The sequence below is a fragment of the Trifolium pratense genome, linkage group LG1, assembly GCF_020283565.1.
Source record: "Trifolium pratense cultivar HEN17-A07 linkage group LG1, ARS_RC_1.1, whole genome shotgun sequence".
Taxonomy (NCBI): domain Eukaryota; kingdom Viridiplantae; phylum Streptophyta; class Magnoliopsida; order Fabales; family Fabaceae; genus Trifolium; species Trifolium pratense.
This window is the reverse complement of record NC_060059.1, coordinates 50,630,759-50,644,093: the sequence shown is the minus strand read 5'-3', so window position 1 is coordinate 50,644,093 and position 13,335 is coordinate 50,630,759. Positions and strand designations below refer to the sequence as shown.

The 13,335-nt window shown below is 35.9% G+C and overlaps 2 protein-coding genes across 2 annotated transcripts; one reads left to right on the top strand and one right to left on the bottom strand.

Moving 5' to 3' along the window:
• Positions 1-8,891: 8,891 nt before the first annotated feature.
• LOC123903245 (thaumatin-like protein 1b) lies at positions 8,892-9,829 on the top strand. Its single transcript, XM_045953191.1, has 2 exons — positions 8,892-9,028; positions 9,146-9,829. Exons 1-2 carry the CDS (start codon positions 8,977-8,979, stop codon positions 9,826-9,828), a joined length of 735 nt encoding a protein of 244 aa, XP_045809147.1. The 5' UTR covers positions 8,892-8,976; the 3' UTR covers position 9,829.
• Positions 9,830-11,872: 2,043 nt separating this feature from the next.
• LOC123895915 (putative pentatricopeptide repeat-containing protein At3g11460, mitochondrial) lies at positions 11,873-12,562 on the bottom strand. The gene has a single exon (XM_045946383.1). It carries the CDS (start codon positions 12,560-12,562, stop codon positions 11,873-11,875), a length of 690 nt encoding a protein of 229 aa, XP_045802339.1.
• Between the last annotated feature and the right edge of the window lie 773 nt (positions 12,563-13,335).

Genomic DNA, 13,335 nt, shown 5'->3' with positions numbered 1-13,335 from the left:
AAGCTAATAAAATGATTAGCACAATAATTAAAAGTTAATAAAATAACAAATATGATTAAATAATAATATATTTTTTTTGGCAAAAAAAAAATAAATAATAATAATAATTAAATATAAACAGGCCGACCTATCAGGCTTTGTAGGCTTTTTTAGAAGCACAAGCCTGACCTATTTATGTAAACAGGCTTTTTTCAAAGCCTAAGCCTGACATTTTTAATAAACAGGCCAGGCCAGGCTTACACAGGCTAGGCCGAAGGTGCCTGTAGGCTGTCTGGCCTATTCCCAACCCTACTTCTGCCTTATGTAATCTGATAGCTTTGGTAGGGTCTACAAAAGAAGAGGAAACAAAAGGAATGTAGGAGAATATGTTGTTGCAGTGAGTCAGGGGTGTGATGGATAGATGACAGAGAGATAAATGACTTTTAAACACCATTAATGGTGCAGATGACAGAGAGAGAAAAACAGATCTGACAGATTTTGGCATTATTAATAATGGACTCATCATTGGAGTCAGTCATGCTTAAGTTTTTGATGCTTCTATGCATGTGGAGACCCTGAGTAGCTCGAATTACTCAGTTTATGCTTTCATATATTGTTATTTCTTTTACTATTCCGTTGTACTTCACAATTAGATCCCATTTGAACTCTAATTGGATTTCCAGAAATAATATACAGTCGTTTTCCCTATTTTCTACTGTTTCCCTACTGATTTTTGTTAGATTACTAAATTGAATCCTATCAATTTGGTTACGTTCAAACAGTGCATGAAAATTACGAGAAGGATTATGGAGAATCGCATTGACCAAGTAGAACAAAGAATGGGTAACATAGAGAATTCTGTGGATGAGATTCGTAAAATTGTTTTAGAACAACAGTCGCGACCTCAAATAACACTTGAACAGATCCGTCAGCTCATTCAGGAGCAACCGGTTCATCAGCACCGTCGTCAAGGACGGCCGTTAGGAAGAAGTAACCATGAGGACGAGGAGGAGGACCGGAGCGAAAAGAGTACGGTGTCGTTGAGACCAAGACGACAACTAAGGAGACACGATGGTGGGAACCGATTGGGTTACGCCGGAGGTAGGAGGAGGTTGGAGTTCCCGATCTTTAAGGAAGATGATGTGTATGGATGGTTAGTCCGTGTTGAACGCTACTTCCGTCTAAATGAAGTGCGTATGCAGGATAAGGTGGACACGGTGGTGCTAGCCATGGAAGAGAAGTCTTTGAACTGGTTTCAATGGTGGGAGGAACAAACACCGTTGAGGAATTTAAGATGGCAGTACTAAGGAGGTTTCGGCCAGGATTGCTTCATAATCCATTGGGACCTCTGTTGAGCCTAAGACAGAAGAGTACAGTAATGGAGTATAGAGATAAATTTGAAAAGTTGGTGGTACCATTACGTAAAGAAGATAGAGTGATGTTAGACTCTATTTTTTTGAATGGATTGAAGGAGGAGATTCAGCAGAGTTGAAAATGTATGAGAGCCAAGATCTATCTAACTTGATGGATCGTGCCTTGCTTATTAAAGAGAGGAATGATGTGATAATGAGGAGAGGGGTTAGCTGGAAGGACAGAGGCAGTACCCATAGATTCAAAGATCCAAGAGATGTTAGTGGAGTAAAGAGGGAAAGTGAGAAAGGAGGAGCAGGGACCAATGATAAGTATAGAGGGAAGAGATTGGAACCTGCAGAGCTAGAAGAAAGAAGCAAGAAGGGACTGTGCTTCAAATGTGGGGACAAGTGGAATAGGGAGCACATATGCAAGTTCAAACACATGAGCTTGAGATTGTGTGAAGGCAGTAGTGGTGAAGAGGAAGTAGATAAGGTACTAGTCGAGGAAGGGAGTGAAGCAGTAGCTGTTGCGGAGTTGAAAATATTGCAACTGTCATTACAAAGCAGAGAAGGTTTTACTTCCAACAAATCTTTCAAAGTTTGGGTACAAATTGGTGACACACAAGTGCTGACTTTGATAGATTATGGAGCTACTAGCAATTTTATCTCACCCAGTTTGGTGGAGGAGTTGGATTTGACATTAGTGGATACACCCACTTATGTTATTGAAGTAGGTAATGGGGAGACGGTGAAGAATCAAGGAGTGTGTGAAAAATTGAACTTTCAGATACAAGGGGTTAATTTTCAACAACATTTTTTCATCATGAAGTTGGGAGGGACAGAGATGGTAATAGGGATGGACTGGCTTGCAAGCTTGGGTAACATAGAGGCTAATTTTGGTAACCTTTGTCTGAAGTGGGAGTTGGAAGGAACCAGATATATAGTTCAAGGTGACCCGACAATGTGCAACAGTCAAGCAACTTGGAAAGCTATGATGAAGGCTATTGTTAATGAAGGAGTAGGGTTCTATATACAACCTATCACTGATGAAGAGAAAGTAGCACCAGAAGTTGTGGACTTAAATGAATGGAAGGGAGTTTTGGAAGAATTTGTTGAGGTCTTTAACATGCCATCTGGTTTACCACCCACCAGAGAGCATGACCACGCTATAGTGCTCAAACCAGATGCCAACATTCTCAACTTAAGGCCATATAGGTACCCTTACTACCAGAACAATGAGATAGAGAAGATTGTGAAGGAAATGTTACAAGCTGGCATTACCAGACACAGTACAAGTCCATTTTCAAGTCCAATTTTATTGGTGAAAAAGAAAGATGGAGGATGGAGATTCTGCACTGACTACAGGGCTTTGAACAAGGTATTTGTACCTAACAAATTCCCTATACCAGTCATTGATGAGTTATTAGATGAGTTGAGTGGTGTTGTAATATTTTCTAAGCTGGATCTTAAGTCAGGTTATCACCAAATTAGGATGAGGGAGGGTGATATAGATAAGACAGCTTTTAGAACCCATGAGGGGCCCTATGAGTACTTGGTTATGCCTTTTGGCCTTACCAATGCTCCATTAACTTTTCAAGCATCGATGAATGAGGTTTTGAGGCCATACCTTAGAAAATTTGTATTAGTTTTCTTTGATGGTATTCTAATATATAGTGCTAATAAGAATGAGCATGTGAAGCACTTGAGAGAAATTTTACAAGTTTTGAAAAACCATCAGTTATTTGCTAACAAGAAAAAGTGTTCATTTGGCAAAGAGGAAATTGAATATCTAGGTCACTTGATATTTGATAGAGGAGTATCAGTTGATCCTAAAAAGATTGAGGATATGTTGAAGTGGCCTTACCCAAAAGAGATCAAAAGTCTAAGGGGATTTTTGGGTTTAACTGGATATTATAGGAAGTTTGTGAAGAACTATAGTAAGATTGCGTGGCCTCTACCTCAATTGCTCAAAAAAGACAGTTTCCAATGAAATGCAGAAGCTCAACAAGCATTTGAACTCCTTAAGCAAGCTATGACAACTCTCCCAGTTCTAATCATGCCTGACTTTAACAAGGAATTTGTGGTAGAAACTGATGCCTCTGGTAAGGGAATAGGTGTTGTTTTGATGCAGGAAGGAAGACCAGTAGCTTACATGAGCCAAACACTGTCAGAGAGAGCTCAAAATCAATCAGTTTATGAAAGGGAGTTTATGGCAATTGTTATTGCTGTACAAAAGTGGAGACCATACTTGCTGGGCAAGCATTTTCAAGTCCACACTGACCAAAAAAGCTTGAAATTCTTGACTGAGCAGAAGGTGTTGGGGGGAGATCAGCAGAAATGGTTAGCAAAACTGATGGGCTATGACTTTGAAGTGAAATATAAACCTGGGAAGGAGAATAGTGTTGCTAATGCACTGTCAAGGCAGATGCAATATCAGGCTGTGACCATGATTCAATGTGAAGCATGGGAAGGGTTGGAGAGTGAAATTCAAGATGATGATAAGTTGAAGAAGGTGGCACAAGATATGATAGGGGAACCTCTCAGTAATCAAGGGTACCAATTGAAAGGAGGAAGGTTATATCATGAAGGGAGAATAATCATTCCTAAGAATTCATCTAGAATTGCTTGGCTCTTACATGAATTCCATGATACCTCAAGTGGAGGACACTCGGGGTATTTGAGAACATACAAGAAGATATCGGGGGTTGTGTATTGGGAGGGAATGAGGAAATGCATCAAGGAGTATGTTGAAGCGTGTGAAGTGTGTCAGAGAAATAAATATCAAACCCTCAGCCCTGGAGGATTATTACAGCCTTTACCAATTCCCACACAGGTATGGACTGACATCTCTATGGACTTCATAGGCGGGTTACCTAAAGCTCAAGGGGTGGATACTATAATGGTGGTTGTGGATAGGTTAACTAAGTATGCTCATTTTTTGCCTATTTGTGATCCATATACAGCTAAAGAAGTAGCCAATGTGTTCATTAAGGAAATAGTGAAGCTACATGGGTTTCCAAATTCCATAGTGTCCGATAGAGACAGGGTGTTTCTTAGCTCATTCTGGACTGAAGTTTTTAGACAAGCAGGAACCAAGTTGAAATTTAGCAGTGCATATCACCCTCAATCGGATGGCCAAACTAAGGTAGTGAATCGATGTTTGGAAACCTATTTAAGATGTTTGACTGGTAGACAACCTAAACAGTGGCTTAGGTGGTTTTTTTGAAGAAGGCATTAGCACCCAACATTGAACCACAACCTTTACCTAGCTGTATGAATGAATCCTGGCAGTTAGAACTCGAACCGGAGGAAACCTTAGACACCAGAAGGAATGACACAGGAGAGATGGAGGTATTAGTGAAGTGGAAAGGTCTTCCAGCTTTTGAAAATTCTTGAGAATTAGTTGATAAGCTAAGGAAAGAATATCCAGGATTTCTCCTTGTGGACAAGGAGAATTTTGAAGGGAGGGGAATTGATAGCTTTGGTAGGGTCTACAAAAGAAGAGGAAACAAAAGGAATGTAGGAGAATATTATGTTGTAGTGAGTCAGGGGTGTGATGGATAGATGACAAAGAGATAAATGACTTTTAAACACCATCAATGGTGCAGATGGCAGAGAGAGAAAAACAGATCTGACAGATTTTGGTATTATTAATAATGGATTCATCATTGGAGTCAGTCATGCTTAAGTTTTAGATGCTTCTATGCATGTGGAGACCCTGAGTAGCTCGAATTACTCAGTTTATGCTTTCATCCATTGTTATTGCTTTTACTATTCTGTTGTACTTCACAATTAGATCACATTTGAACTCTAATTGGATTTCCAGAAATAATATACAGCCGTTTTCCCTATTTTCTACTGTTTCCCTACTGATTTTTGTTAGATTACTAAATTGAATCCTATCATAATCTAAACTTCTTCTCAACTGGTAAGAATGTGTATTAACAAAATGCTTTTTAAAAGCTGTCTAGATTATTTTTCTTTTCTTTGTTAGCCCTTGGCTTAGTATTTCTTTGTTTTATGCACGAGTTCCGTATTCTCGTGGAAAGTGTTTGTACAACCAATCAAATTTAGTGTAGTAAGCATAAATTTGCTTAGATACTTATCTGTTTTCTGATAGTTGTAATTATAATGTGATGAGGGAGCATAAGTAGGTTGGGAATTCAATCTATTTTTTGCTGTTCTGCGGCTTCACTTACAAAGACATTTCCTATTTATAGGAGGCATATGTAAAAGCACTAGGAAGGGGCTTCTCAGCATCACCTTTTAATACTTTCACTGTTCGATTAAGAGACCAAATGAAAAGAGGCATTCATGTTCTACCTCATGTGATTTCTAAGGTATGTTTCTTACAAAGTTTGTTAGATATATTATCAATTATCAATGCTTTAAAAACTGAACCGGAAATCAACCAGCAAGACCTCTGGAACATAGTTTAACCATCTAAAACTGCTTGAACCGGATGAAACTGTTTTAAAGGCCAGTTCAAGGTTCAACTGGTTGAACTTTCCTGTTCGGTTTTTAAAACACTAGATATTATATGTCGGTTAACTACTGGAGTCAACTACTATCATCATACGGGCACGTCCTTAAACATATTGGCTGATATTTGGGCAGAAATTGCATTAGTACTGACATGTTCACATGTGAATTAGTGATTTTGTATGCTTCAACAATTTATTTTCCTGACAGGAAGTCGAAATTACTGTTGATCCTTCCAGCGATCATAAGAATCTCTCAAGCAATTGGAATTTTGTGCTTCTAGAGTTACTTGGTTCTCATTATGCTGCCGTTTGCATAGAAAAGGACACCACCAGTGCAGGTAGCAATTCGTTTTCTTTTGTTGTTATAATTGCAGTAATGGTAGTTGCACATTACTTTCACGATTGCACACATGGCGCATGTTATACTATTTCCTGTCACACAAATGCAGAAACAGCCGTTGTAGTCGTTTATAGATCCGACAATTGTATGAATAGCATTATTTTAACTAGTGTTTTGAATTGTTTGAGTAGCTGCCAATGCTTCATGTTTGTGGTTTGCAGACAAAGGAAGCATTCCAGTAAATCTGACCATACGTAAAACAATTCCATTTGTTGAAGATGAATGTATTTCTGGAATTGATACTGTGGCAGTAATTGGGGGATCGAGTAAACTGCTGGTGTGTTAATTGGTGATTCTATAATAAAATGGAAGTTTCACCAACAACACAGCTTTACATTTTCGGAATCATCAGTGTTTTAATTTATTTTAGAACTCTATTTTATCTTGTTGCCTTGGAAGTCTGGGAGATACTGTCCGAGATGCTGATATGTGATATCTACCGAAACTTTGGAGCATAATATTCGTTTTTTTTTTCATTTGCCTCTTCAGCGGCTGTTGTGCTTAATAGATGTTATCAGGAAATAACGAATCTCTGTAAAATTTCAAGGTTATTTAAATAATTTAGGCATCTTGATTACAGTATGATTAGGTATCTTGTTAATAAGATGTTGGAAAAATTACGCTTTTCTGCATTTGATGTTATCTTAAAGTTCCTCCTATTATGAAAGAAATTCATAATAAGTATTGTATTTGTATCACCCTTTCTGTAACTTGAAAATGCTGCAAGTCCAACAATTCTCTAAAGTTGTTATATCATGATTTGTAATTAATATCATTCAATTCTTGTATTGATAATTAGAGCTGTCAAAGGGCCGGCCCGGTCCGGCATGGAGGGGCCCGATCAAATTAAGGGGCCGGCCCAGCCTGACCCGTTAACTTCATGGCTCGACCCGTTTAGCCCGGCTCGATAAGCAAAAGCCTACACGGCCCGATGGGCCGGCCTACTAATTTTCATAGAATTTTTTTTTTTGAAAAAAAAAACATTCTACTAAGTTTATGTTATATTTCTCAACTAAATCTTCAAGAAGGTAATTCGTATCCCTATATTTTCTCACATAATCTCCCAAACAATAATATCTTCCTCTTTATCCTCATCAAACAAACAAACAAACAAATCTCTAACAAATAATCTCATTCTAATCCAATAAGTTTTTTGTCATATTATTATTATTACTACCAAAAAAAATCCAAGTTTTATATCTTTCATTCATCCATTGTAATTTAAGTAAAAAAAACAAAAATATAAAAGAATATAAAATAAATACAATAAAAAGATAATAGACTTAAAATAACCATATTCCAAGTTTTATATCATTCGTTGTAATTGCACAAAAAAAATGATATGTTTAAAAATAGGAATAAAACAGATTATAGATAGGAACAAAACACAAATAATAACAATAAAACAACAAAAATAATTAAAAAATTATATACGAATTTATGCATAAAATTATACAATTTTTTTAAATAATTTTTTTAATTTTTTAAGGGGCCGGCCCAAAAGCCTGTGGGCCGGCCCATGAAAAAGCATAACCCGATAAGGTCCGGCCCGATAAGGCCCGGCCCCCTTTTTATGAAGTCCGGCCCGTGTAAAAGGATAGGGCTAATGGGCCGGCCACAGCTCTATTGATAATATACTTGAATATTTTTAGTCATGTTTTTATCTTATAAAATTGTACAATTTTTTTCTATAGTTAAATGTATAATCCAATTTAAAATCAAGTATATAATCCAATTTAAATCTAATTAAAAAGGATCCAGGCTCAATACTGGTTTTGTTTTTTGACAAAATCATGCCACAATACTGCTAACATCTATTAAGAATAATTCAACAAATTTGATCTTGTCTGCTACAGCTTTTTCTGCACCTCAGACTGAAATTAAAATACCCACTTTCAATAAATTTATTAAATATCAAGCAAAAGAAATTAAATAAATAAATAAGTTTTTTTTTTAGCGATAAAAAAGTTATTTCAATTCATGGACATTGATAAAATAGATACCGTGTTATAACTTATAAGTATAGTTCAATTAATAGTTACTAGAGATATATCATTATAGGATCTGTAGTTTGAACTCCGTATTTTTTATTTTTCGACATTTAAAATTTGAGTCTGGCTACTAAATTAGTTTTTAAAAAATAAAATAATAGACAGCGGATAGGTACTGGTGAGTGGTGATTAAGATTTGATTGAGACTTTTCCAAGGAGGCTAAGTTATGTAGAATTGTTCCATATAAGTACCATATTAGCACTGCTCAGTATTTTATTTTTAATTGACCAAACATAATTATTTGATATGGTTTTTTGTGTTTTTGGTATTGCGGAATTTGGTGGGATATAATTTTAGGGAGAAAACTCTCCTTAAATATAGGGTTATATGAAGAAAACTAAAGTTCTTGTTTTATTCATCATGTGTTTATGGCTCTAAATATAGAGCTACATAAAAAAAACACTAATCCTATAATAAATTCTAAACAAATCTTAAATATTCTAAAGAGAAATATAAATAAAAAAACCTAATATTATTTTATTTCAAATATAAATCTAAAACTATATTTAAATATAAAATCTTCCAAAAAAGATATTTAGGTATTATTCCAAACATTATTGACCCTCAAAGCCTATATATATGTCAAGAAGCTAAGAACAACTTCATCAATCACTTGCAAAACAAACTACAATTGAAAACCAAAAACTCTCATCAATATCAATATATATTCACAAACCTGCAAAACAAGAATCACCTAAATCATATCCAAATGAAGATTACCCCTGTTGCTCTATGCCTTAGCTTGGCAATCCTCTTCTATGGTATATATAAATATTATTCAACTATGTTTTTCCATATTCATTTAGCTTTGTAAAATACATCTTCATGTGTTAACAAATTCATTTTGCTTTTAATAATTATTTTGGTTTTCTTTGCAGCTGTTGGAGGAGCTAAGGTGATATTCACAAACAGGTGTGAATACACGGTATGGCCAGGAACTTTAACCGGAGACCAAAAACCTCAACTATCAACGACAGGTTTTGAATTGGGACCTGGGGCAACCACTTCAATCGACCTTCCATCTCCATGGTCAGGTCGGTTTTGGGGTCGAACAGGATGTTCCACCAACTTCGGAAGGTTCAGTTGTGATACCGCCGATTGTGCCTCTGGACAAGTGGGGTGCAATGGTGCTGGCGCAATTCCACCCGCAACACTTGTAGAAATAACGGTAGCATCAAACGGAGGACAAGATTTCTATGACGTGAGCAATGTGGATGGGTTCAATGTGCCCATGTCCGTAACGCCACAAGGTGGTAGTGGTGATTGCAAAACCTCGAGCTGTCCTGGAAACATCAATGTAGTATGTCCTGCTGAGCTTGAAGTGAGAGGTTCTGATGGAAGTACGATTGCTTGTAAGAGCGCTTGCTTGGCTTTAAATCAAGATCAATATTGTTGTCGTGGAGAGTACAATACCGAAGAAAAATGTCCACCCACAATCTACTCTATCATTTTCAAGAATCAATGCCCCGGTGCTTATAGTTATGCTTACGATGATAAGAGCAGCACTTTTACATGCTTTGCAACACCCGACTATGCCATCACCTTTTGTCCTTCAGCTTGAACTCCAATGTTAAATTATTTAACTTATGAGTTTAAGATTGAAAGTTTTCAAATCTATTTGTATTTTATTATTATTTATAAATTATTATTGATAAACATAGTATTTGGTTCAATCTGTTGAGAATAATAACTACTAATGTCATGAGCTGCAATTTACTTTTTTTTTTTTTATTTATTTATGGTCTTCCAAACGAACATATACAAGGCAGAAGCTACAGAAAAAATACTTTTATGAGATCTAAATGTAGAATGTGACCTTTAACATCAATAAGGGCGTTACTTTTGCCGCCCTACTGGTTACTCAAACACTGTCCGCGACTTAGGTAGCGGATTGCTTTTTTTTCCAAAACGCTCTATTTTTACACATCCGCTTCTTAAGTCGCGGATGTGCAAAAATAGAGCGTGCGAGTAACCAGTAGGATGGCAAAAGTAGCCCTCGTTCAATAATTGGTGTGCAAAGTGTTTTCATCAAGACCATGGGCCTAGACTAAGTTTCATGCACAACAGACCTTTTAATTAGGTGAAATGAATGACTCATTGATGTTGTGGAGATTATAATTCGAAGACAAATACTCATTCATCGGAGTGACCCTAAGAGTAAAAAAAAAGGGGTTGAATTATGACTCTTCCACATGTCCCTTGTAGCTACCAATTGATACACTTATGACCACAATTCTTTATATAACAGTAAAACATAAATTTTACGAAATATGAATTTTACGAAATTCATTGTTGGATTGAAAGTTTATATCGTATAAGTCATTCAGAAATTTTTTAAATTTTTTTTAAAATCATTTGATATTGAGACCCATCAAGATTTACGTTATTTAATAAACCATTAATCTTGATGTGTCTCAATAACATATCAAATAATTTTCAATTTTTCTAAATTTTTCCATGGATGATCTATATGATATAAACTTTGAATCCAACAGTGAATTTTGTAAAATTCGTATTCGTTATAATTTTATTCATGACTGTCCACATGGACCACTTGATGAAGTGGTCCATACCTTAATTTAAATACATGAATCTTGAAATCAAAGTACTTTATTTCTTTTTCTCGACATAAAAATTTCAGCTGTGGAGAAATGACATTTAACACCACATCCATGATCCTGATCTCAATGGATTAACGAATAGATACAAGAGATTAGAGATATGTCGTAGTTAACTTTAAACATTCTTAGGCCTATGGAATACATGCAATAAATTGGTATATGCTCTACTGCAAAAAATTTACCTGCATTGACAAATTGTCCCTGATTTCTCATCTCAACTCTCGATGTCCTCATCTATAAGCTGAAAAACACCTTATGATTTTTTCTTTACAACATCAATTGGACTGGTTAATTTAATTGTGGCGTGGATAAAGTTGAAGGTGATGTTGGCTACCAACACAATTAAGGATGTTGGGTAAGGGACTGTGGGGGGACTCGTCGGAGTGTAAGCGAAGAAAGGTTGACTGCCCTTTCCTTTGGAAGATACTTTCAATGTGGATAGGAATAATGAACACAAATCAGAATTTCTCTTCCGTATAGTTTACACAGCAATTAGCTGAAAACTGAACCCTGTTTTTCTCGATTATCATAACGAACTCTCTGCATACACAGCATTGTTGCACTATATAGCAAATGTTTAATGCCACCCATATACCTTTTACACGAAAATTGCAAATCCCGTGTAACAATTGCACTCTTCCTTTCGACATTCAAACACATTCCTATAAAGGACTATGTTATGCATATTCTCAATAATTCTCAACATATCTCCTTTCAATCCTCTTCACTCACCAACAGATACAATCAACTGAGTGCGTGGGGTGGTACATCATTGTTGTCCATCAAAATACATCACACTTTCAAATAGTTGTGTGCTGCAATGTTTTTTTTTCTTTTACCAGTAGTCCTTGCAAGAACAGACTCCATTCTTCAAACGGTGAAAGCGAGTGGCATCTCTAACAATAAATTGGCGATTGACAATTTTACTAACCAACTTAAAAAACACATGACAATCCACACACACTCTCAAGTTTTTCATGATAGTTATATTATATCTGTTCCAGGCCTAGTGTTCAACAGAGCAAAAGCAATTGCTAATTTTTCACTATGCACACTAGCACTGACTAACGGTTCTTCGCTCTTTCCCTGACACTTGTGATCTGACCGGTGAACCTCGTTCACAAGAGTTTCCAATTTATCCAACATTCTATATATTTCCTTACTCTGGGGATGACTTGTATCACCTGAGTAAAAAAGGTGCATTTTTCCTTTATATTCCACGTAGCTGCACCCGGGATCCTTTCTAAGCTCTCGATCCCTCATCATGACTCGAACTTTTAAAACCCCCTCTAAGTTTTTAGCATCAGAGTTCACATTTGACAACAAAACGTAGTAACCTATATTTGTAGGTTCAAGCTCAATGACATGTTGAAAAGCCACTTCTGCTAGTTCTACATTTCTATGAATCTTGCAAGCACCAAGAAGTGCTCCCCAAACAGCACCATCGGGTTTGACCTTCATTGAATCTATGAGATCCATTGCCTCCTTCAACCTACCAACCCGATCCAAAAGATCAACCAAGCAAGAATAATGCTCAGGACCAGGCTGCAAACCATACTTTCTCTGCATATCATCAAAATATTGCAACCCTTTCTCAGTCAATCCAGCATGACTACAAGCCGAAAGAACACTCACAAAAACCGTTCTATCAGGCCTCACGCCAGACCTAACCATTACATCAAAAAGCTCCACCGCAGTCTCACCTTCTCCTTGAATCCCATACCCACCTATAACTGCAGTCCAAGACACAACACTCTTGTTATATCATGATTTGTAATTAATATCATTCAATCTTGTATTGATAATATACTTGAATATTTTTAGTCATGTTTTTATCTTATAAAATTGTACAATTTTTTTCTATTGTTAAATGTATAATCCAATTTAAAATCAAGTATATATAATCCAATTTAAATCTAATTACTTAAACTAAGTTTTTTAATAGGCAAAAAGAAAAAAGGATCCAGGCTCAATACTGGTTTTGTTTTTTGACAAAATCATACCACAATACTGCTAACATCTATTAAGAATAATTCAACAAATTTGATCTTGTCTGCTACAGCTTTTTCTGCACCTCAGACTGAAATTAAAATACCCACTTTCAATAAATTTATTAAATATCAAGCAAAAGAAATTAAATAAATAAATACGGTTTTTTTTTTAAGCGATAAAAAAGTTATTTCAATTCATGGACATTGATAAAATAGATACCGTGTTATAACTTATAAGTATAATTCAATTAATAGTTACTAGAGATATATCATTATAGGATATGTAGTTTGAACTCCATATTTTTTATTTTTTGACATTTAAAATTTGAGTCTAGCTACTAAATTAGTTTTTAAAAAATAAAATAATAGACGGCGGATAGGTATTAGTCACTACAAGAAAACATCATTTTATTGACGGATTCAATCTTCATTTATTGGCGGTTTGAGCCCTCAATA

What these genes read in the sequence shown, in the direction of transcription:
- LOC123903245 (XM_045953191.1), top strand. Translation starts at nt 8,977, where the DNA reads ATGAAGATTACCCCTGTTGCTCTATGCCTTAGCTTGGCAATCCTCTTC. An exon ending in CTTGGCAATCCTCTTCTATG is followed by an intron (nt 9,029 to 9,145) that starts GTATATATAAAT and finishes TTTTCTTTGCAG; the next exon opens with CTGTTGGAGGAGCTAAGGTG.
- LOC123895915 (XM_045946383.1), bottom strand. Translation starts at nt 12,562, where the DNA reads ATGGTTAGGTCTGGCGTGAGGCCTGATAGAACGGTTTTTGTGAGTGTT.